This window comes from Hyla sarda, chromosome 8 (genome assembly GCF_029499605.1).
Source record: "Hyla sarda isolate aHylSar1 chromosome 8, aHylSar1.hap1, whole genome shotgun sequence".
Lineage (NCBI taxonomy): Eukaryota > Metazoa > Chordata > Amphibia > Anura > Hylidae > Hyla > Hyla sarda.
In genome coordinates this window covers 39,670,832-39,696,824 of record NC_079196.1, presented here as the reverse complement: position 1 = coordinate 39,696,824, position 25,993 = coordinate 39,670,832, and the positions used below count along the sequence as shown (strand labels likewise).

Sequence of the window (25,993 nt, the reverse complement as noted above, 5' to 3'; positions counted from 1 at the left end):
GTTTAAGGACCTTTGGGTCATGTGATATACCCAGAGTTCATAACTGAAGGTTTGGCTGACCAATGAGCTTTGTCCCATCTCCTTAGTATATAAGGGGCTGCTGCCACTTAATTCTCTCTCTTCCTGCCGGATTATCAGAGAAAGCACATCTCAGCACAAATCATCAATTCAAGTTAGGCCTGAAGCCTTTTCTTCCGCAGCCACTAAACTGCGAGTCATCCAGCTCAAAACTACTAAAATCCTGTGTGACTACTGCAACTCAATTATCATAAATTCAGTAGCACAGTGGCTAGCAAACCAAAGCTCATTGTATTCAGAAGTCCCAGCAAACCTGTGAGGAACCTGAACTACGGTCCTCTATACAAAGACTGTTCTGTTAACTGCAGTTGCATAAAATATGCAGTAAAGTTTATTCTGGTTTCATCAAATATCTGCTGTGGACATTCAATTATTTCTCCCTACCGTTTTTGGGACGGTTGGCGGTAGGACCATTACCCTAAGGAAACCTCACACTGGCGTCACAACAACATAGGGTTTAAGCGGTTGTGCGCTGCCCTGCAGTTCGGAGCTCAGCTCACACCGTCCGGAAGTTCATTACTCCGAACGCTGTGTGGGCCGGTGGGCGTGATGTCTCGCCCGCCCCCTCGTGACGTCACGCCCGCCCCCTCTACCAAAGTCTATGGGAAGGGGGCGTGACAGCGGAAGCCCGCACACAGCGTTCGGAGTAATTAACTTCCGGACGCTGTGAGCTGAGCTCCGAACTGCAGGGCAACGCACAACCCCTTTAATACCAACATACCCTACACCAGTGGTCTTCAACCTGCGGACCTCCAGATGTTGCAAAACTACAACTCCCAGCATGCCCGGCATGCTGGGAGTTGTAGTTTTGCAACATCTGGAGGTCCGCAGGTTGAAGACCACTGCCTTACACTATTACCTGCACCACCTAGTCACCACAGTAGCATTTAGAAGCATTCTTTTTATTCTCTGATACAACATGTATGCTTTATGTAAAGTACAAAATTGTGGACCTAAAAATAACATGCTAATAAAAGGTAAAAGAAGGCTATCAGACCCGAAATATACTATTAACCCCTTAAGGACTCAGCCCATTTTGGCCTTAATTTTTAAGTTTTCATTTTTTCCTCCTCCTATATTTTCATCCACAGACTAGTATGAGGGCTTGTTTTTTGCGCGACCAGTTGTCCTTTGTAATGACATAACTCATTATATCATAAAATTTATGGCGCAACCAAAAAACACTATTTCTGTGGGGAAATTAAAAAGAAAAACGCAATTTTGCTAATTTTGGAAGGTTTCGTTTTCACGCCGTACAATTTATGGTAAAAATGACATGTGTTCTTTATTCTGAGGGTCAATACTATTAAACTGATACCCATTATTACATACTTTTATATTATTGTTGCGCTTAAAAAAAAATCACAAACTTTTTAACCAAATTAGTACGTTTATAATCCCTTTATTTTGATGACCTATAACTTTTTTATTTTTCCGTATAAGTGGCGGTATGGGGGCTCATTTTTTGCGCCATGATCTGTACTTTTTTTTGATACCACATTTGCATATAAAAAACTTTTAATACATTTTTTATAATTTTTTTAAATAAAATGTATTAAAAAAGTAGGAATTTTGGACTTTTTTTTTTTTTTTTTCGTTCACGCCGTTAACCGTACGGGATCATTAACATTTTATTTTAATAGTTCGGACATTTACGCACGCGGAAATACCAAATATGTCTATAAAAAAAAAATTACGCTTTTTGGGGGTAAAATAGGAAAAAACGGACGTTTTACTTTTTTATTGGGGGAGGGGATTTTTCACTTTTTTTTTACTTTTACTTTTACATTTTTTGACATTTTTTTTTACACTTGAATAGTCCCCATAGGGGACTATTCATAGCAATACCATGATTGCTAATACGGATCTGTTCTATGCATAGGACATAGAACAGATCAGTGTTTTCGGTCATCTTCTGCTCTGGTCTGCTCGATCACAGACCAGAGCAGGAGACGCCGGGAGACGCACGGAGGAAGGAGAGGGGACCTCCGTGCGGCGCTATGAATGATCGGATCCCCGCAGCAGCTCTGCGGGCGATCCGATCATTCATTCAAATCGCGCACTGCCGCAGATGCCGGGATCTGTATTGATCCCGGCACCTGAGGGGTTAATGGCGGACGCCCACGAGATCGCGGGCGTCGGCCATTGCCGGCGGGTCCCTGGCTTCGATCAGCAGCCGGGATCAGCCGCGCATGACACGGGCATCGCTCCGATGCCCGCGGTTATGCTTAGGACGTAAATGTACGTCCTGGTGCGTTAAGTACCACCGCACCAGGATGTACATTTACGTCCTGTGTCCTTAAGGGGTTAAAGGGGTACTCCGGTGAAAACCTTTTTTCTTTTAAATCAACTGGTGGCAGAAAGTTAAACATATTTGTAAATGACTTCTATTAAAAAATCGTAATCCTTCCTGTTCTTATTAGCTGCTGAATACTACAGAGGAAATTCTTTTCTTTTTGGAATGCTCTCTGATGACATCACGAGCACAGTGCTCTCTGCTGACGTTATTATAATAATAATAATAACGCTTTATTTATTGTTGTCCTTAGTGGGATTTGAACCCAAGTCCCCAGCACTGCAAGGCAGCAGTGCTAACCACTGAGCCACCATGCTGCCCTTAGCACACATCTGCTATGCACGGTTGCTAAAATGGACAGAGATGTCAGCAGAGAGCACTGTGCTCGTGATGTCATCAGTGTTCCAAAAAGAAAGGAATTTCCTCTGTAGCATTCAGCAGCTAATAAGTACTGGAAGGATTAAGATTTTTTTAATAGAAGTAATTTACAAATATGTTTAACTTTCTGCCACCAGTTGATTTAAAAGAAAAAAGGTTTTCACCGGAGTACCCCTTTAATGAACGTTTACCAACTTCTCAGCAACAGTCCAGCGTCATTTTTATTTCCCATGTCAGCAAAATCATTAACTCCGACATGGTCTGTCCTCTGGCCGGACTCTCTACAGTCAAACACAAACACTAGTGTCCTACAAGTAACAGAATTCCTCTGTAGATAGAAAACAGACAAGGAAAAAACTAAAATCGCTGTAAACACAAATAAAGTAAATCCATCCGCCCCGTCAGATGATTTATTGAGGAAAACAGCCGAGTCCATCCAAAACAAACACCATCGCCTCATGTGCTCCGTTCCCAGCCCTTCCTCCAATGTCATACAGGAGCAGGTCAAGGTCCACAAGGAAAAGAAAAAAAAAATGAGATGGTGAAATGTTCGCTCCAGGGAGCGGTGATGTCACAGCCGCCATATTAAGGTCTTATCAGGAAAAAGGGCTTTACATCAAAGCAACACGCTGTATTCCAATGGTCATTGGGGGTAATAACAGAGTCCATATTTGCATATAGACATATGAAGCAATACTAAACCATATACACACAACAATGTTCTTTCCTGCTAAATAGACATGCTGCCTATAGAAATGCTGGTAAAAAGGACACTATACCCTACAATGAGTAGCAAGAATATAATTAAATAGCTAAAACACAGGTAAAGGCCAGGGCTCTACCACCATTATATGATAAACACCAAACCCCAGTCACCTAGGAGACGGGGTATAAACCCCTAAACATCCCCCCTTAAAGGGGTACTCTGGTGAAAATGATTTTTTTTAAAGTGTACCTGTCATCAACAAAAACTTTTTATATAACATAGATAATACCATTCTATGTACCGTATATTTGTAACATAGATTGGTTATGTGTATACTTTTGTCCCTACAGCTATTGTCTGTGTGTCTCTACGAGGAGTCCAATTACAGGAAGTGAGGGTGGACAAGCAGGGCTCTGTGCACTAAGAAAAAGCAGGACAGTGTGCACTGAGGCTCTATAACATGCTCCTGGCTCATACACCAGGATGATTGACAAGCCAGGAGTCTGCACAGATCCCTGCTTGTCCCGCCCTCACTTCCTGTTTTTGGACTCCTCATAGTGACACACAGACAATAGCTGCAGGACAGCATTTTTTTTTACCCAAAAATACACACAATTTTTAACCAATGTATATTACAAACATACATATAATGGTATTATCTACATTATATAAAAAGTTTTTGTTGATGACAGGTACACTTTAAATCAACTGGTGCCAGAAAGTTAAACAGATTTGTAAATTACTTCTATTAAAAAATCTTAATTCTTCCTGTACTTATTAGCTGCTGAATACTACAGTGGAAATTATTTTCCGTTTGAAACACAGAGCTCTCTGCTGACATCATGAGCACAGTGCTCTCTCCTGACATCTCTGTCCATTTTAGGAACTGTCCAGAGTAAAAGGAAATCCCCATAGCAAACATATGCTGTTCTGGACAGTTCCTAAAATGGACAGAGATGTCAGCAGAGAGCACTGTGCTCATGATGTCAGCAGACAGCTCTGTGTTTCAAAAAGAAAAGAATTTCCGCTGTAGTATTCAGCAGCTAATAAGTACAGGAAGCATTAAGATGTTTTAATAGAAGTAATTTACAAATCTGTTTAACTTTCTGGCACCAGTTGATTTAAAAAAAAAAAAAAAAAAGGTTTTTCACCGGAGTACCCCTTTAATTACATATGTGTATATGAAAACGTCACTTTTATCAGTAGACTTGTTAAAAGGTCCAAAGAGAGTGTACTAAAAACACCAGCACAGTCCCTCCAAAGAATTATTAAGCTCTCCTGTATAGAGTAGATGTAATTATGGCGGCGTTTGCAGTACGCCGCACTATGAGACGAGTAAGCTGTTATGTTAAAACCTTGGAGATGTTCCGTATGCACGGCGTGGCAAAAGGACACCGTTCCGGCACTCTCTTCGATGTTTCTAGTAGCAGATGCACAGGTAGGTATGGCGCAATTACCAAACATTGGCCTATTTATAGGCAGATGCTTATGGTGGACCTGGGATGTTTGTTAGGCCCTGGCTGTGGTAATAATCTCTTGGATACCCAAAGAAAAACTGACTGGCTAACAGATAGAGCCCTCTCCCAAACCTGCTGGACACTGCAGTGGCATCTAAGGGGTTAAAGGGGTTATCCAGGAAAAAACTTTTTTTTACATATCAACTGGCTCCAGAAACTTAAACAGATTTGTAAATTACTTCTATTAAAAAAATCTTAATCCTTTCAGTACTTATGAGCTTCTGAAGTTAAGGTTGTTCTTTTCTGTCTAAGTGCTCTCTGATGACACGTGTCTCGGGAACCGCCCAGTTTAGAAGCAAATCCCCATAGCAAACCTCTTCTAAACTGGGCGTTTCCCGAGACAAGTGTCATCAGAGAGCACTTAGACAGAATAGAACAAACTTAACTTCAGAAGCTCATAAGTACTGAAAGGATTAAGATTTTTTAATAGAAGTAATTTACAAATCTGTTTAACTTTCTGGAGCCAGTTGATATATATATAAAAAAAGTTTTTTCCTGGATAACCCCTTTAATACCAGAATCCCATGATCAAAGACTTTATTGGTCCCTGACGCAAAGAAAGTCAGCAACAGTCTGAGTACTGGGATTTGAGACAGTAAGTGGAAAAATCTTCTTCTGAAAAGGAGGTGTACGAGAAGGGTTACAAAAGCCCTATACAGTGGGGTAAATGGTCTAAAGGGGTTATCCAGGAAAAAACTTTTTTTTATATATCAACTGGCTCCAGAAAGTTAAACAGATTTGTAAATTACTTCTATTAAAAAATCTTAATCCTTCCAGTACTTATGAGCTTCTGAAGTTTAGGTTGTTCTTTTCTGTCTAAGTGCTCTCTGATGACACGTGTCTCGGGAACCGCCCAGTTTAGAAGAGGTTTGCTATGGGAATTTGCTTCAAAACTTGGCGTTTCCCGAGACACGTGTCATCAGAGATTTCTTAGACAGAAAAGAGCAACCTTAACTTCAGAAGCTCATAAGTACTGAAAGGATTAATATTTTTTAATAGAAGTAATTTACAAATCTGTTTAACTTTCTGGAACCAGTTGATATATAAAAAAAAGTTTTTTACTGGAATACCCCTTTAAACTTAAAATAAAACAACACCATTACACGGTTCACATCTAAGACAGAATTAAAGCCTCAATCTTCAAGACAGTTGCCACTTCAGAGACCTGGGACCTGAAAGAATCCATGTAAAGTCCAGAGATCCTCCCGCAGCCATAATAATCCAGTCAATAAACAGCTGAGGGGCAAATTTACACCTAATCCGAATCTAAAACAATCCTGAGCCCCCCCGAGAACATTAACGCCTTCCATAACCCCAACAGGCGACTCTCGAGGTAACACAAGCCTACAGGACGGATTAACGGCATGAGAACTTCTCCCCGCTTCGTGTAGATACATTCTTGATGTTTTCACTAAAAACAAACTGAAATGAAAGTTTTAACTTCTCCGCTTTGAAAAGATCCCACAAAAAGATTAAAAAAAAGAAAAAAAACTAAAACACTGCGTCCAGATCTGTATGATCGAATCACAATAGGATGCCGTGTTTTGGCTGTTAGTGGAGCTTGTTTAAAGCGCTGTTCACATCGGTATTTTAGTAACCAGAAGGCAGCGCTAGATCACACTGACTATATGTCCCCATTTTGAATGGGACGATCTCATTCTTTTAAAGGGGTACTCCGTTGCACAGCATTTGAAACATAGCCCCGCCCCCTCATGATGTCACGCCACCGCCCCCTCAATGCAAGTCTATGGGAGGGGGCGTCACGCCCCCTCCCATAGACTTGAATTGAGGAGGCGGGGCATGACATAATGAGGGGGTGGGGCGTGACATAATGAGGGGGTGGGGCGTGACATAATGAGGGGGCGGGGCTATGACACCACAAGCTCCCGGTGCCGGCTTCAGTACCCCTTCAATCATTTTGGGACCAGTCGCATCTTTTTTTTTTTTGTCTCATTTTGCCCACAGTGGCTGCTGGTCCCTGTTTTTTTTTTTAAGTGGTCACTGACTGTGGTGCCCTATTTTAAGTTGTAGCCAGCGCTGTGGCCACTAAGTCAATGAACAGTGGTTGTTGGCACTTAGGATGAGTGACGACTGACGCCCCGAGGAGTGGAGCAGGAGGACGTCAGGAGAGTGCGCTGCAAACCTGGACACTTGCCGTGGTCCATAGGCCCTAGAGTGGGCACCGGGATGGTATGGAAATTAAACTACCGCCTGCGTCAGCCTTCAGTGCTCAGGATCAGTGGTCAGGATTTACCAGCCATAACAGCAGGTAAATCCTGACTAGAGGAGCAGTGGAGCATTGAAGCAGCGGGGCAGTATGGCTGAGGGGGCTGCGGCCTACCTACTATATGGGGGCCTAGGATGGTGGGAGAACAGAGCCAGGAGGCCTATATAAACTATAGAGGGGGCAAGTGGCTGCCCTAAACAACTACAGAGTCTTTGGCTGCCCGAGGATGCTCTAAGTTTTCGTTTTGCAACAGCTGGAGGCACATTGGTTGGGAAACACTGGTCTAGGCAATGCTCTGTGAGCTAAACAGATTAAATGTTAAAATGATCCACTGTCACAAACTAACAGTTCACAGAGTATTTCTGGGGGCGCCAAAGATACCCAAGTGCTGCAGGTAGTGTGCACTCGCTCTGAGAGCCAGGCCCGATTTTGGAGATGACAGGTGACCACTTTAAAAAAAAACAGTGACCAGCAGCCACTGTGGGCAAAATGAGACAAAAAAAAAAAAAAGATGGGACGGTCCCAAAATGATTAAAGGGGTACTGGAGCCGGCACTGGGAGCTTGTGGTGTCATAGCCCCGCCCCCTCATTATGTCACGCCCCGCCCCCTCAATGCAAGTCTATGGGAGGGGGCGTGATGGCCATCACGCCCCCTCCCATAGACTTGCATTGAGGGGGGGGCGTGACATCATGAGGGGGCGGGGCTATGTTCCAAATGCTGAGCAGTGATCGAACCCCTGAGATCAGACACTTTTCCCCTATCATGTGGCTAGTGGATAAGTTGTAATTTTCCTCCAGACAACCCCTTGAATGTGTTCAGATTTTTCCAATGCAAATGTGAAAATCTTCACGTGGATTACGCGCAGAAACAGCGTTGAGTTACAGGACGTAGATTGCTTCAGGCCTGGGACTAATCTGTGTCCAAAGCTGCACCCAAAGCCACAGCACAGAAAATAAATATAAATAGCTGCACTGGATTCAACAGCAGATTTCCATGTAAACCTGCCCTAAATGTAATTAAAGGGGTACTCCAGTGAAAAACTATTTTTTTTTTCATATCAACTGGCTCCAGAAAGTTAAACAGATTTGTAAATTACTTGTATTAAAAAAATATTAATCCGTTCAGTACTTATCAGCTGCTGAAGTTAAGTTTTTATTTTCTGTCTAACAACAATGCTCTCTGCTGACACCTCTGTGTGTCAGCAACTGTCCAGAGCAGGAGAGGTTTGCTATGGGGATTTGCTTCTACTCTGGAAAGTTCCTGAGACAGACACAGGTGTCAGCAGAGAGCACTGTGGTCAGACAGAAAAGAACAACTCAACTTCAGCAGCTGATAAGTACTGAAAGGATTAAAAAAAATTTTTTTTAATAAAAGTAATTTACAAATCTGGAGCCAGTTGATATGAAAGAAATAGCTTTTCACTGGAGTACCCTTTCGAGAGTGTTCTCATTTAAGTCCCTTGAAAACAGACTAAAACATAAAGAACATTAGAGAGCTGTAGAATGTTACACAGATACTCCACTTTATGGACGTCACCTCTTTAGGAATAATGCATGGAAATGACATCTCCCAAAGGGAACGGGCCAAGTTTATAAGTGGAGGCCATTAGGAAAATCTGATCTGTCCATAAAACCTCAGACTGTATACACATGAAGCAGCGTACGGCGTAGTGTTACCCCTCATCCATCATCTGGGCCACAGATATGATTGGACCTCAGAATGTTTAACATGAGAGGGGAAAGGAGAGGGGGACTGATAACCAGAAATAACTTTGGGATGTGCATTATTGTGACGTCAAATCCACGTATTTATTATAGAACCAATGGGGAGATTTATCAAAACTTGTGTTGAGGAAAAATTGACCAGTTGCCCATAGCAACCAGATTGCTTCTTTCATTTTTAAAAAGCCCCTTAACAGATAAAAGGAGCAATCTGATTGGTTGCTAGGGGCAACTGCTCCTTTTTTCCTCTCCAAAAGGTTTCGATAAATTCCCCCCATGTACCCAAATTATTCCTGTTCCACCAAGATGTCATTTCCCACAGCGGTCAGTCGGTGAATGGAGACAAGGGGGGGAGATTTATCAAAACCTGTGGAGAGACAAAGTTGCCCAGTTGCCCATGGCAACCAATCAGATCGCTTCTTTCATTCTTAACAAGGCCTATGAAAAATGAAAGAAGCGATCTGATTGGTTGCTATGGGCAACTGGGCAACTTTGCCTCTGCACAGGTTTTGATAAATCTCCCCCATTATGTTTACCTATCCTGACCACATTTGCAATTCCCATCTGTACCACAAACGTTTGTACCGAAACAAGACCAATTTGGCTAAATGTTGCATTCCTTTTTATCATTGACGTTGGCAGCATGCATTTTTAATGCATGTTTTTGCTTTTTATTCAAGTGGTATTTTAGGATATTTCTTTCCTTCACCCTTTGGGCCCAGTGTAATTTGCTTCTATTACCTCCATGCACCGCTTGTCCCATTTTCATGCACAGGAGCAACACCCGGAAGTGCTGTAGTGCAAGTCTTTTTACAGTGCTCCCTCAAGTTACAATATTAATTGGTTCCGGGACGACCATTGTATGTTGAAACCAGAACTCTATGGAAACCTGGAAATTGGTTCTGAAGCCCCCAAAATGTCATCCAAAAATAGGAAAAAAGTAAGAAAGATCTGCTGGGAGCTGTAATCACTGTCTATGTCAGTGTTTCCCAAGCAGGAAGCCTCCAGCTGTTGCAAAACTACAACTCCCAGCATGCCCGGAGTTGTAGTTTTGCAACAGCTGGGGGCACCCTGCTTAGGAAACACTGGTCTATGTAGAGGACAGGAGCTTCTTCAGGGTCCTGTACAGTACACACAGTGTCCTAAAAAAGTAACATGGAGCCGCCCTCACCTGGTGTCTAAAGGAGCAGTAAACCCTGGTACAGGTAAAGTATACAGAACCTGTAGTACCTCCCTGTACTGTAGGGGGAGCTACCAGACACCAGTCAGTGCATACACTTCAGTAATACAGGTAAAGAGTACAGAACATGTAATACCTCCCAGTACTGTAGGGGGTGCTACCAGACACCAGTCAGTGCATACACTTCAGTAATACAGGTAAAGAGTAGTACAGAACATGTAATACCTCCCTGTACTGTAGGGGCGCTACCAGTCAGTGCATACACTTCAGTAATACAGGTGTTTTACCGGTAAATTGCCCATTCTGATTGGTCAGATCTTCCGGCCATTGACGCGTTTCACAGATCTGGACTGTCCATGGCATTGTATGTTGAGTCTGGTTTCAACTTACAATGGTCCAGAAAAGACCATTGTATGTCAAAACTATTGTATGTTGAGGCCATTGTAAGTTGAGGGATCACTGTATATTTCTGCTGTCTCTATCCTTTCCCAGCATTCCATGTGGCCAGAGACAATATGTCATAAGTCACATGATCTACAGGGGGTGTGTGGCTATGTTGCAGTGGGTGGGTGCATAGCATTGTTTCTGTAAATCCCTTCCACCCTGCTATCCACCCAATAACTGCCGCATAGCCACGCCCCCTGGAGATCATGTGACTTATAACATGTTGTATCTAAACCCATTGAATTCTGGGATAGGTCTATTCTGCTATTAACATGGAAGTATTGCTGCACCACATAGGTTAATGTAACATTTCTGTATTGGGGGGACTAAACACTAAGTTTCACTATTTTATCAAGATCCCCTGCAACTTTTTTTTTTTTTTCTTTTATAGGGAAACCATGTTACCCAGGAGGTGCAGTAATGCTGTAATTTTGCTCAGAACTAAGCTACTCGGTGCTGATGTCGAGCCTTCATCTTTGTGGCAGCCAAACATATGCTTGATACGAATATCTTTAATAAATAAACGTAAACGGTCGTCTTATTCCTACCTGGTGATTTCTTGGGGGCTCTTTGTTGCATGGAGTATGACTGGCGGGGCAGCAGAGGAGATGATGGTAAAGAGACAGAGACTCCCTTGGTGAAGCCCATTTTGTAGAGGTCATCCTGGATGCCCGGACTGACGATTGGATAATCCACATTATTACCGGTGAATAAGATATGTTGTGTGCTTTCTTCAGCTAAAGGAAAGACAAAAAACACTTAAATTAACTACTAATTGCTTAAATAAAAAAAAAATAAAAAATAGTAATAATAATAATAATAATAATACACTTAAAGGGGTACTACGGTGGAAAACAATTGTATTTAAATCAACTGGTGCTAGAAAGTTAAACAGATTTGTAAATGACACCTATATAAAAATGTTTTAATCCTTTCAGTACTTATCAGCTGCTGTATGCTCCAGAGGAAGTTGTGTAGTTCTTTTCTGTCTTACCACAGTGCTCTCTACTGACACCTGTTTGTATCAGGGACTGTCCAGACAAAGATAGGTTTTTGCCCAAGGGTATTGGCTCCTGCTTTGGACAGTTCCTGACATTGCCCACAGTGCTCTCTGCTGAACCTCTGTCTGACAGAAAAGAAATTAAAAAATAAAAGAACTTCCTGTGGGGGGGGGCGTACAGCAGCCGGTAAGTACTGGGAGGATTAATATTTTTTTTAAATAGAAGTAATTTACAAATCTGTATAACTTTCTGGCACCAGTTGATTTAAAAAAAAAAAAAATAATGTTTTCCACCGGAGTACCTCTTTAATAAGTTAAAGTAGAATGTTAAATAGGCAATGTGTCATTTGAACAAACTTTGCATAGTACAAGAGAATATAAGAACCACCCAACCCTGCTGCCTATACGTCTAAAAATCAGCTTTGTCCTGTGTCAGCAAGACAAACTACACCAGTCTATGGAAGGGAGAGGAGGGGGCTCAGCCCCTCTAGCTCTGGGAGAACTGCAAATTATAAATGAAGCCTGCAGAGCAGAAATCTGCTGAAAAGTACCATATTCAAGTTATATAACGGCCAGAAATCGTGCTGCTCCACATGTAAACACACAGGGCAGATTATCCTGAAAAGTCACTAGAAATGACAAGTACGCTTTAAATTGTCAAAATTTTGTGAATATCAGGGCATGCTTGAAGTTGTAGTTTTGCAACAGCAGAGCCACAGGTTGTTGAACACTGGGCTCAATGATGGTAAACCCGTTAAAGGGGTTATCCAGGAAAAAACTTTTTATATATATATATATATATATATATATATATATCTCAACTGGCTCCAGAAAGTTAAACAGATTTGTAAATTACTTCTATCAAAAAGTCTTAATCCTTTCAGTACTTATGAGCTTCTGAAGTTAAGGTTGTTCTTTTCTGTCTAAGTGCTCTCTGATGACACGTGTCTCGGGAACAGCCCAGTTTAGAAGCAAATCCCCATAGCAAACCTTCGAAACTGGGTGGTTCCTGAGACACGTGTCATCAAAGAACAACCTTAACTTCAGAAGCTCATAAGTACTGAAAGGATTAAGATTTTTTTTTTAATAGAAGTCATTTACAAATCTGTTTAACTTTCTGGAGCCAGTTGATATATATATTAAAAAAAAAAAAGTTTTTTCGTGGATAACCCCTTTAAAGTCAATTGTCAGAATAATTATTGAGGGTGAAGGAACAGCAAAATATATAGAAGTCATATATACTATATAAAAGTCTCATCTGACAACTATCTTGAGATGCAAATTAAAAGCTTCCAATTATTTTGCAATGAAACCAAAAGGAGGACGTGACTTTGTCTTTATACACATCATTGTTATCTACACTGTATGGTGCCTCCATACTTCACTATATATAATCTTACATTAAAAACACTGTTTCTAAGAGAAAATCTGTAGGGCTAGGTTCACATCAGAAAACTTCTCTACATCACTGATATTCAATGGCAAAACAAAAGCCGATATACAAATGGGTGAATATGTTGAATTGGATCAAACATAGTCATGTAGTGACTACATTACGTCTTTTTGGTGAATTTTCAGTTGACTAAGGGTGTCCAAACTACGTTCCTCCAACTGTTTGCAAAACTACAACTCTCAGCAGGCCCGGACAGCCAACGGCTAGTTTTGCAACAGCTGGAGAGCCGCAGTGTTGGACACCACAGCAGTAGACCATGCTTTGGGAGTTCCATTGACTTCTTATACCCTTTGGTGTTCTTTGGATCCCTTCGTCATGATCCTCTTGGTCCCCAAGCTCGGCACCACACAGTCTACAATTATGTACATAACGATAGCAGATCTGATCTACCATCACTACAGGTATCACTTTGAAACATCTTTGCCGGTGAGTGGTTTGGCCTTGGAAGAATTGATCTTTTTACCCACCTACTGAAACCAGAGAATCCAAAGAAAGCTTACACTCATTTCCCAGCCTATCTATAGTAGTTCTATTGATCAGGCGAGTGCATTACTTTACTGTTGACTTCTTATACGCAGGTAACTCAGTGTCTGGCGTCCCTAAGGAGTCTGTACAAAACCTTGCTCTAGACCTGCAGAATTTCCACTTATAAAAGTTTTCTTATAATGCTAGCAAGGAACCAAAAGAAACGGCGGCACAACCAAAGTAGGTGATGAGGGTGCCAGCAGTCCAGAACAGCCTTGGTCCAAGGCCACTTAAATACAAAGAAGAAAAGCGGCAATCCGCTTTTCTTCTTCATATATATATATATATATATATATATATATATATATATATATGTATATATGTATAGAAAAAAAGGGGAAGCAGCACTCTCTGAGACCACAGAAACGTCTTATTTTTAGCTGGAATAAATCACTTTTTTGTATCCTGGATACTCCGGTGTGCTGCAGCCGCTTCTTCTGTCTATATATATATATATATATATATATATATATATATATATATATATATACGGGATGAGTATTTAACTCAGGGCGAGTTCACCACTCCTGGTGTGACAGAGCTTTCAAGGGCCACTAAGCACTCCGACGACATTCTGGGTAGGGGAATATGCAAATCAGCTCATTACATCACCTTCTCAGGCGATGTTCCCTGGTATCAGCTTAGCTCCAGAATATAAAAAGCTTATCGGGATTAATGCCAAGCCAGAACTCTCTCTCCAGAAGGAAAGAGCACCCATCTGCAGACAGCTGTTTCGGGGTTCTTGCCCCTCGCCTTAGACCAACTGGAGCTAAGCTGATACCAGGGAACATCGCCTGAGAAGGTGATGTAATGAGCTGATTTGCATATTCCTATATATATATATATATATATATATATATATATATATATATATATAGTAAATTTGAGTAGCCGTATTAGTCCAGTGATGCAGATGCAAATCAAAAAATGTTGCAATATCTTGTGATACCTTTTTTATTGGATTATATATATTTTTTTTTTATTTTATTTTTTTTATTTTTATTTATTTGTTAGCACGAGGTCTACGACATGAAGTCTACGAATTCATTCTGGCATGACACTGTCTTGAAACGCTAAATCACTGTAATTTTCAGTATAAACTAAAGAGGATATATGTAATTTTGCTGTTTAACCAAATACTTGTATCCGTCATAAAATAAATCTTATAGGGGTAAGTTGTGCCATTCCTGTTATTCTTACTAGAAATGTGACTAAATTGTCAAATGGGTATAACTAGCTGGGTGGGTGTGTCCCTACACTGAGAAACTAGACTCGGCAGGGAAACGTCCCCAGATGGTAACACCCAATTGAACTTGTATGAACCATCTCTAAATGGCTCATTCAGGAAATATATCCTGCATTGATAAATCACATCTGCTCTCCATTGGTAGAGCCTGCCACAGACAGGCTCTACCGATACAAAAGCCACGGCAGCGACTGAAGCCCCAGCTAAGGTATACAGTGAACAAAGGCAAAGAAAAACAATTGTATTGCCAGCTCTACGCTTGAGAAAAGGCCAATTTCTGAGCAACCATCCGTAGAATTTGGAAGCAGGGATAGAAGCAGAGCAGTTTCCTCGGTAGTAGATGCACACAGGTAAGTGGAAGGTGTCCAGCTCCCAAATAAAAATCTCTTACTTTTAATAGTCTGTATAAAAAACGCATAAGTACATGAATAAACTGGGCAAAAACAAAACCAATAGTATAAAGCAGATATCTAGCTTACAACTCTTGCTATTACTGTTCAATTACTGTTAATAGCAAGAGTTGTAAGCTAGATATCTGCTTTATACTATTGGTTTTGTTTTTGCCCAGTTTGTTCATGTACTTATGCTTATTACCAAAATTGCTTATATTTATCATTAAGAGAAACAGATGTGTGTTATGTTTCCTGGCACTAATGGGTTAATTTTCCCTTGGCTGCTCTGGTCCCTCCCAGGAAGTGAGGACAGACTGACTTCCAGACAGTGAATGGGAGGTCCCAGCATGTGTTAGGAGCTTAGGATATATAAGGTCTGCATACATTTTCTAACATTCCCATGATTAAGGAACTTATGGTCCGAAACGCGTCGGCGTATGGTATTTTTATACTCACATTGGGTGTTTTCTTTGAGCGCTTTTAATATGGACTATTGAAAGTATAAGTTTTATGTTTTCATTTGGGAGCTGGACACCTTCTGCTTACAGTGGCAACAAATCTCCATACCATGAATATCGTCATACTATTGATGACCACCACACCAGCATGAATATTCTAAAGCCCATTTAGATGTCAACTTTGACTTTACTTATCTAAAGGGTTAATAGCCAGCAATGGCGATCCAGCTGGCCACATGCCAGCTATAAGCAGCGGCCTCTGGCGACAGAAAACAGCTAAGGGCTGCCTAATATGGAGCAGGATGGAGTCAGGATCCTGCTCCATATCTCCTTAACGGCCCTATGATGTAAATATTTGTCATAGGACGGGAAAGGGTTAAAGGGGTTGTACAAGATAAGGAAGAGGGATCCAGAAATGTTGAAAGTTTTATGCATGGGCCGTGAATGCTATTACAACTCAGAAAATGACACTAAACTGCAATACCAGATAAAACTTAAGAACAAAAGTGGCACTGTTTCCTGTCTTGTCATAAAACCCACTTGAAGTCTACCCAGAATACTGTATACCAAGTATGAAGTGCTGATAGTCTTAACTTTAAGATGTTTCATAAACCTACAGAAAAAGGTTAAAACATCTTTAAAGGGGGACTCCGGTGGAAAACTTTTTTTTTTTTAAATGAACTGGTGCCAGAAAGTTAAAACAGATTTGTAAATTACTTCTATTAAAAAAATCTTAATCCTTCCAGTACTTTTTAGCAGCAGATGTTGCAAAACTACAACTCCCAGCATGCCCGGACAGCCGTTGGCTGTCCGGGCATGCTGGGAGTTGTAGTTTTGCAACATCTGGAGGTCCGCAGATTGAAGACCACTGCATAGGAGGTAATACTCACGTGTCCCCTCCCCTCCGGACCCGTCACCGCTGCCCTGGATGTCGCTCCATCGCTGTCGCCGTGTCCCGGTCGCTCCGGAACGTCTCTGCTGCCGGCCGGGTATCCTCGCTCTCCGTTGCCGCCATCATGTCGTTACGCACGCCGACGCACGTACGCGACGACGTGATGACGAGGAAGGAGAGCGCCGGCCATACAGGGGATCCCTGAACGGAGAAGACACCGAGGAGGCAGGTAAGGTCCCTCCCGGTGTCCTGTAAGCACTAACCCGGCTATTCAGTCGGGCTGTTCGGGACCGTCACGGTGAAATCGCGGCGGTCCCGAACAGCCCGACTGAACAGCCGGGTTAGTGTCATTTTCCCTTCAGACGCGGCGGTCAGCTTTGATCGCCGCGTCCGAAGGGTTAATACAGGGCATCACAGCGATCGGTGATGTCCTATATTAGCCGCGGGTCCCGGCCGTTGATGGCCACAGGGACCGCCGCGATAGGTGTGTATTCGCCGTATAAGACGCACCGACTTTTTCCCCCCAGTTTTGGGGAAGAAAAAGTGCGTCTTATACGGCGAAAAATACGGTAATTTATAAATCTGTTTACCTTTCTGGCACTAGTTGATTTAAAAAAAATAAAATAAAATGTTTTCCACCGGAGTACCCCTTTGCAGTTCCAACACACAGTATAACTAGGACACATTTAGAATAGGGCAACTTTTGGCCATGAAAAGGAATCTCGTAAAATCATAGTTAACATCCCAAAAGGACAGTAAAACAAGCGCGGAGGGGAACATAAGACCCGCGACTAAGAGGAAGAAAATAAAAGGGGAGAAAGGGAAGCAAGTGGGAAATCGGAAATGTATTTGTATAGGAAGACTAATTCAGCCCGGGATTCATGGGAACACATTGAAAGAGAAGCCTTTCCTCTGAACTTGGAAGAAGCGGTGAAAGATTTACAGGACACGAGTAGAAAATGTGGAAATGAATAGCACTTAATGTAAAGACCTTCTCCGCATTAACCTTGTGTTTGATTTGGCTTCACAAAGACATTCCCACTGCAATCCTTTGGCCTGTCCTCACTGGTTTAATATATGTTCCCCCTTTGTGCCGCATGGTGGAGGGCAATAATAAAAACCTCCACAGGCGACATTATATACAGTGGGGTTGGTTATGCAGGCAGGATCTTAAAGATAAATCATTGACTCCTTCAGCCCTTTGATCAAATGAAATAATTGAAGGGTTCAGGGCCTAAGGAAACACCCCAGATACTCACACCACCGAGCAACGACAAGGTTCCCACCTCATTACATTATTGTGGCCATAAAGCTCACAGCATTGCATTGTACGTACAGACTGGAAAAGGCATTACAATCTGAATGGTTACCTTCCAAAAATTAATTATAGCCACTCCATGGAGCTCTACAAGTAATGTAGCACCAACCGCAACTGGGAAATTCACTAATTGTTACTAGAAAGTGAAGAAAAATAAAAAATACAATGGTCGAAAATCCAGAAAAGGGGAATCCAATGTAGTACTTAAAAAGCATAAGCAAAAGGAAAAAAAAGGAGCCTTGGTCGAGCGCTTCTGTTTCAGAACACATGGATTCTTGTACCGCCACAATTGCACAGGACTTGTATGTTTATTCTAAATGTACAAAAATGGATGACGCATTTCAGCACTCATATGCGCCTTCCTCAGGTCCAAAAAGAATCAGTCACTGGGGTCCTGATCTGGCTCCACATGCTGTTGTGTACTTAGCAAAAGCAAAACCCAATTAAACCATCTGAAATTAACACTGAAGAGGAATGGAGTACACCAGAAATGTAGCAGTCTTATCACTCAGCACCCGCTAATATGATTGATGGCCTATCCTCAGAACAGGCCATCTTTTGCTGATTGATGGGGTCCTGGCATGGCCATAAAAACTTAGGCAAACCTCTCCTGCTCTGGAAAGTCCCTGATCCAAACAGAGGTTTCAGCAGAGAGCACTGTATCTGACTGGAAAGAACTACACAACTTCCTCTGGAGCATACAGCAGCTGATAAGTACTGGAAGGATTAAGATTTTTAAATAGAAGTAACTTACAAATCTGTTTAACTTTCTAGCACCAGTTGATTTGAAAAAAAATTCCCCTCCAAAAAATACCTTTAAATGCTAAGTGTTTTTGCCATGTTCTTCTGGTTCTTGCCGAGTGCATAATGGGCTGATGGCTCTTCTATTTTATCTGTCTTGGCTTACAGCAATTGTTCCATTACGTCTATGTCCGCCCACAAAGGCTATGCTGTTTTCATCTTGTTCATACTCTCCCCCTTGTCCGAGATGACTTTTCCTTTAGCATAATGATTCTGGTGGGTGGCTGGGTCATTGGGCACATGCCCGGTGGTGACAAGATGTCACAGTGATCTATTGATGCTTTACAGAGGTTCTGACTCGGCGGTATCATTCAGAGGACAAGGTAAATCATGTCTAATAAAGAATGGAGAGCGCTTCTTATCTGTTGATCAATGTTACATATTAAAACCCTTAAAAAATTCTGACCAAACGCTTTTCGGAGCAATGATGTATAAATGGCATGATCATACTACTAGGGGGCGCACTAAGACTTAGTTCCTTTCGGTGTCGCCGTTTGCTGGGTCAGTTCAGAGGACGGGAGCTGAGTGAATAAAAAAATACTGCAGGTCCAGTTCATTCTTCGCTCGACTCTGATAAACATCGGACACCAAATGGAAACACGAAGAACCTAATTTAAAGTCAATGGGACCCATTGGTGTCAGATGTGAAATGGACTGTCCAGACCCCTTGTTTTTCACATGATCAGACTCAAACGGAGCTCGAACCGATGTAACCTTCGTGTTAGCAGTATGTTTACTCCAGTGTTTCCCAACCAGGGTGCCTCCAGCTGTTGATTTGGCTGTCCAGGCATGCTGAGAGTTGTAGCTGGAGGCACCCTGGTTGTGAAACACTGGTCTACTCTCTCTCTATAGCCTATATTAACAGGTCAGTTGTTACATGGAGTAGAGGGATCAATTTATATACAGGCCTATAGTTTTGCAATAAACATATTCTGGCTTATGAATTATAATTGGTTCAGTGTTCAAAGTGCTCCAGGTGCTTGGAAAAGGCCAGGGTGACAGTCTTAGGCCACATTCACATGGCCGCTGTGTTCCGTGTTCCAATAAAAAAAATCGCATTCCATTAGAAGGACGGGAGTTGAGTGGAGAAAACAAATACTACATATTCTGTCTTTTTTCTCTGCTCAACTCCCCTTAAATACCAGACACCTGATGGACCCCATTCAAGTCAATGGAATCCGTCGAGACCTGGTGGTGTCAGTTGTGCTCCGACTTGTTTAGGGTCCATTCGGCACATAAAAAAAAAAAAAAGAAGAAAGAAAGAAATGGACCCTGAACGGGACAGAGCATAACAGCTGTGTGAACTTAGCCTTAGGTCTCCTAGTACCTATCTTTTCTAAATACCCAAAGCACTTTGATAACGGAACTAATTTGTACAGACTAGAGCAATCAACGTCCGAGCCATCAGGTTCTATTATCAAAGTACTTGGGTGCCTGGAAAAGATGGATATAGTCCTAGACTAGGAGACCTAAGGGCCCTTAACTATGTCCCAGTAAGGCCCCTTTCACACTTCCATTAGGCACCTGTAAAAACTCCAGTCATAAATTCACATCAGAAAAACGCTCGTAAAAAAAATCCCATTCATGTAAATGGGATTTTTTTAAACATCCAGCAGCACCAGTTACGTCCCGTTCTCACTAACATCCGTTATTTTTAACGGCACAAAAGCAAAAGGCGGTGCATGCACTCATTTTTGTCCTGTCAAAAATAACGGTGGAATAAAGGATGTTAAAATTTTAACATTGAAGTCTATGGGTGACGGATGTTCACAATTGACATCCGTTAGTGGGCGTTATTTTAACGTCTGTTATGATCCGCTATTTGTACAGCGCAAGCTCGGAATATGGAAATAAAATAACGGAGATAAAATAACGGACTATAACGGATGAATATGGTCGTTATTTTGACAGAATGCCTGTTAAAATAACGGACATTGGTCATCTGTCAGCATCCGTTATGTTCAGTTATATTGTCTATTTTTTCATTACCTCTTTCAGCAGAAAATCGGCTGTCAAAATGCAGGAACATGATGGTAGTGTGAAAGAAGCCCAAGAAGGAATTACAACCTGTCATCAATCAGGTTACTATAGCAAATAATCATGTGTGGCAATTGATAGAGAAGCCGCCATTCCCTGCAGCACATGTCTATGGGGAAGATTTATCAAAACATGTCCAGAGGGAAAGTTGCCCGGTTACCCATAGCAACCAATCAGCTCGCTTCTTTCATTTTTAACAAGGCCTCTGCAAAATGAAAGAAGCGAGCGGATTGGTTGCTATGGTCAACTTTTCCGCTGAACAGGTTTTGATAAATCTCTGCCAATATCTTTTGCGCTCTTCTAGTCGGCCCTCCATTAGGTTTTTCACATTGACAGACTGGTTGCACTTTGCGGCTACCTCACAAATTCCACTGGCGTGCCTCCAGTCTCTGGGACGTTTCAGCTCGGCCGGTTCCTATCTGCGCACTACATCCGCTCCGCTATCTCCAGATACTTTATCTATGCTCCATTCCTCAGTTATGGCAGGAAAAAAAAAAAAAAAAGATCTCCTGAGTAACGAAGCTCGCAAACATCTCTGGCAACAGAGTCAATATTTTCAGACCCCATGCAAGTACAATGGCATCCGCATTCCCCCTGTGTGTAGTGAATGGAGGAGCATTCGATGTGTGCTCAGGAGGCTGATGAACTTGTAGAGACACCCGGCTGTCAACTTCCTTCTCAAAAGGGACGCCACATTTTACTTACAGTGACTTTACATACTCGTCCCATATATCTCGCAGTCTTGTTTGCAAAGGAAAACACCACACATAGACATGGAACTTTCACCGCTCATCTTATACATTAACCTTTACATAGGAGGCCTGAAGTTTGCTCGACAACCTCAATAGCGACAATCGTTGTCTGGCACGCCATTGTCCTTTTCATTCCTTCACTATGAAAAATGGGCAGGAGAAAGGCCTATACAATCCGAGGCTCAAAAGGCTATTTTCAAGAAGGTTTTTTTCTTCTTATTTATGCATAACCTATACAGGATAACGCAGCACGCGTAACGCCAACAGCTAGAACTAGCTGGAAGAAGAGCACGCTAAGGGAGATAAACTTACAATGTAAGGCTATGGAATTGCCTTGGTCAGCCATGGTTCCCTTCCTCTTCATTTTAACATTTGGTCGGGGTCTGAACACACAGACCCATACCAACCAAAACTTTACCTGTCTCTACAACATGTCATAAGTTTTAGAAAGTGACAGGTACACTTTAAACATTTCTACATGAAATACAACAAAAGTTGACACTTACTAAAAGAAATAAACATGTCCATATTAAGAATTCAATAATTTTCAATAAAGGAAAATTTAAATGGACATAAGATAATCATCGTAAAATATGTATATGTATATATGTGTGTGTGTGTATGTATATATCAGGATATAAAGCACTAGGACAGTGGTCTTCAACCTGCGGACCTCCAGATGTTGCAAAACTACAACTCCCAGCATGCCCAGACAGCCAACGGCTGTCCAGGCATGCTGTGAGTTGTAGTTTTGCAACATCTGGAGGTACGCAGGTTGCAGACCACTGCTCTAGGATATACAGGTGTGATAGCCTGGGGGAGTAGGGTATGGGGAGTGTAGCTGTGCGGTGACTAAAGGGTGCTTGTTAACCCTTGCTATTCGTGACACCAGGGTGAGGGCTCCTCTGCAATGCTTATCCTACCGCCACCCTTCCCAAGAGCGATAGGGAGGTATATAATAATAGAATGTCCACACAACCGGAGAGTTTTCTGAAACAGCTTTCTTTGGAGATTGACAAAGGTTGGGACAGGTTGGGAAGGATAATATGCGCTGTTCCACTGGATTTAGGGGATTTAGTTGCGGTCCAGTAGTCAAGCTAGCTTTAGCGGGGCTAGTTTAGAACTCACGGTTTAAGTTCCGCTGAGGCCGGTAGGTTTTCAGGCCTAGCGTGTCTTTGCAAGTTGCGCAGATCCGTCCTGCCAGTCCGGCATCCACGAGAGAAGCAACCCAAGAGAGCGATAATTGGCTACAGCTCCCTTATATGGGCAGGGGCTGGACTAGAGCTAATTGGTCCAATGCTTGTGTCAATCACCATCACAAAGGTTTATGGGTAACACGTGACCCAAGGACCTCCAAAGGTCCTCCAACATACCATAGAGGTTATTAACATGGTCACATGACCGAAGGTCCTGCGATGCTAAACACGGTAAGTACTATACATTATATTAAATATACATTATTACTAAATATATACATATATTAACACTATAGAATTGGAGTAGAGAAGAGGCGACTAGGGGTTGTCCCACCTGGGGGACCCTACCTGGGCGTAGTTACTCTGACTTTGGGGACCACCACACTAGGTACGGTATGCAATACGGTACCGGGACACCACACAGGTATTCCCAGCACTGAATCCCCACAGGACATTGCTGGAATATTTGACATTTTTATTTTAATATACATAGATAAGATTTCAGATGGTAAAAACAGAGGCGGACAAGATAAGAGGATTATTTCAAGGATATAACTATAAATCAACAAAAATGTTATTCATTGTGTAATAAAAAGTCAGAATTTTTTCATAGTTACATAGTTACATAGTTAGTATGGTTGAAAAAAGCCATACGTCCATCAAGTCCAACCAGGGAATTGAAGTGAAGGGTGTAAGGGGATAAGGGATGTAGTTTTATAATTCTGCATAAGCATTAATGTTATTTTGTTCCAGGAATGTATCTAACACTGTTTTAAAGCTGTTAATTGTTCCTGCTGTGACCAGTTCCTGAGGTAGACTGTTCCATAAATAGATATTTCTAGACAGATTAATTAGTTTAGTAGGGGATTTAATTATTTTTTTAAAACTTGTCCAGAAGGCTGCAATTTATCCAAAGGATAGGGGATAAGATGTCTGATCGTGGGGGTCTGATCGCTGCTTGTCGACACCCCCCCTCCATTAAAGGGGTACTCCGGTGCTTAGACATCTTATCCCCTATACAAAAGATAGGGGATAAGATGCCTGACCTCGGGAGTCCCGCCGCTGGGGACCTGATCTTTCACGCGGCACCCCTTTTGTAATTAGTTCCCGGAGCGTGTTCGCTCCGGGTCTAATTACGGGCGATCACAGGGCGGGAGGCGTGTGACGTCATGCCTGCGCCCCTGTGTGACGTCACGCTCCGCCCCTCAATGCAAGCCTATGGGAGGGGGCGTGACAGCTATCACGCCCCCTCCCGTAGGCTTGCATTGAGGGGCGGAGCGTGACGTCACACGGGGCGCAGGCGTGATGTCACTATGCTCAGTCCCTGTGATTGCTAGCACGCTCCGGGGGCTGATGCTAACGGGGTGCGGCGTGGAAGATCACGGGGTCCCCAGCGGCGGGACCCTCGCGATCAGGCATCTTATCCCCTATCCTTTGGATAGGGGATAAGATGTCTTAGCGCCGGAGTACCCCTTTAAGAATTTTATTTTTATGTTTTTGTTTTTTCCTCCTCGCCTTAAAAAAAATCTTAACTCTTTCATATTTTCATCCACAGACTAGTATGAGGGCTTGTTTTTTGCGCGACCAGTTGTCCGTTGTAATGCCATCACTCACTTTACCAAAAAATGTATGGCGCAACCAAAAAATACTATTTGTGTGGGGAAATTAAAAAGAAAACCGCAATTTTGCAAAGTTTCGTTTTCATGACGTACAATTTACGGTAAAAATGACATGTGTTCTTTATTCTTTGGGTCAATACGATTAAAATTATACCCATGATAACATACTTTTCTATTACTGTTGCACTTTTAAAAAAAATCGCAAACTGTTTAACCAAATTAGTACGTTTAAAATCCCCCTATTTTGAAGACCTATAACTTTTTCATTTTTCCGTATAAGTGGCGGTATGAGGGCTCATATTTTGCGCCGTGATCTGTACTTTTCATCGAAACCATATTTGCTTATATAAAGCTTAATACTTTTTTAATACTTTTTTTTGGAATAAAATGTAAAAAATCTGCTATTTTGGACTTTTTTTTTTTTTTTTTACGTTCACGCCGTTCACCGTACGGTATCATTAAAATTTTATTTTAATAGTTGGGATATTTACGCACGCGGCAATACCAAATATGTATATAATATTTTCTATTTTTTTACACTTTTTGGACGTGAAATAGGGAAAATTAGAAAATGTATGTTTTTATTGGGGGGAGGTGGTTTTTCTAATTTTTTTTCACTTTTTTTTTTTTTAACATTTTAATAGTCCCCACAAGGGACAATTTATAGCAATCATTCAATTTCTAATACTGTTCAGTGCTATGCATAGGACATAGCACTGATCAGAATTATCGGCTATCTTCTGCTCTTGTCTGCTCGATCGCAGACCAGAGCAGAAGACCCGTATAAGGCAGCGGAGGCCGGTGAGGGGACCTCCGGCTGCCATGCTGGATGATCGGATCACCTCGGCAGCACTGCGGGCGAACCAATCATCCATTTAAGTGTCCGCAATGCTGCAGATGCCCTGATCTGTATTGATCACGGCATCTGAAGGGTTAATGGAGGATGTCCACCATTACCGGCAGGTCCCTGGCTGCCATCAGATGCCGGGACCTGCCGCGCATGACGCGGTTATGTATAGGACGTAAATGCACGTCCTGGTGCGTCAAGTACCAGATCACCAGGACATACATTTACGTCCGGCGTCGTTAAGGGGTTAAAGTAGTCACGAAAGCGCCATCTATGCCCACACTGGGTCGGTTAACGGCATCCTGAAAGCCATCCTGTTGTGCGTCCAACAGTGGCGGGGGACCATGCGATTATGACGGCCTGCTTAGCACACATAGCTCTTATAAAGACCAATGGATCTATACATAACACAGCTGTATAAAAAAAGACTGCATTTAAAAACCAGCAGATGATAGAGCGTAGAGACCTACTCCAGTAAAGGTTCTCCCACTCATAGGACGGCTCTGCGGATCTGTGTAATAAATGCTTTTCTTAATAAATCCTTGAGGAAATCACCAGCAAGTGACCCATAGACCTGTTGGTTGTCGGAGGCCCGGACAAGCAAGAATCCATAAAAAGGGCCAGGAATGCTGTAATGAACCAGCTGACCTCCTGCTAGTCCCAATAAAAAAAGGGGGCATAAAAACATGCAAGACGTGTAATTTAAGCCTGCTGCCAGAATGGAGAAGAGCTGGATTAGACTTTAAAGGGAACAAAAACCTTGTATTACATATGATCAATACCAGTTCATTCCATTGGGGTCTGTAATGCAGATGTGTCCGAAGTCTTTTTACATTTCATTCATGCTCCGCTGCATTCCTTTTTAGAAACAGCAACACGGAAAAACATAATAAATTAATGTGGAAACTA

The 25,993-nt window shown here is 42.2% G+C and overlaps 1 protein-coding gene across 6 annotated transcripts in view; it reads right to left on the bottom strand.

Moving 5' to 3' along the window:
• The window catches only part of TANC1 (tetratricopeptide repeat, ankyrin repeat and coiled-coil containing 1), a 251,326-nt gene that overhangs the window by 139,487 nt on the left and 85,846 nt on the right, over nucleotides 1-25,993 (bottom strand). For 4 of the 6 annotated variants that reach the window (XM_056533507.1, XM_056533509.1, XM_056533506.1 and 1 more), the window contains exon 3: nucleotides 11,097-11,285. In XM_056533507.1, the coding sequence (XP_056389482.1) occupies nucleotides 11,097-11,285 (189 nt within the window). Of the gene's footprint in view, nucleotides 1-9,206; nucleotides 9,238-11,096; nucleotides 11,286-21,028; nucleotides 21,048-25,993 lie in introns of those variants that run through there. The other 2 variants (XM_056533511.1, XM_056533512.1) reach the window with 2 other exon arrangements.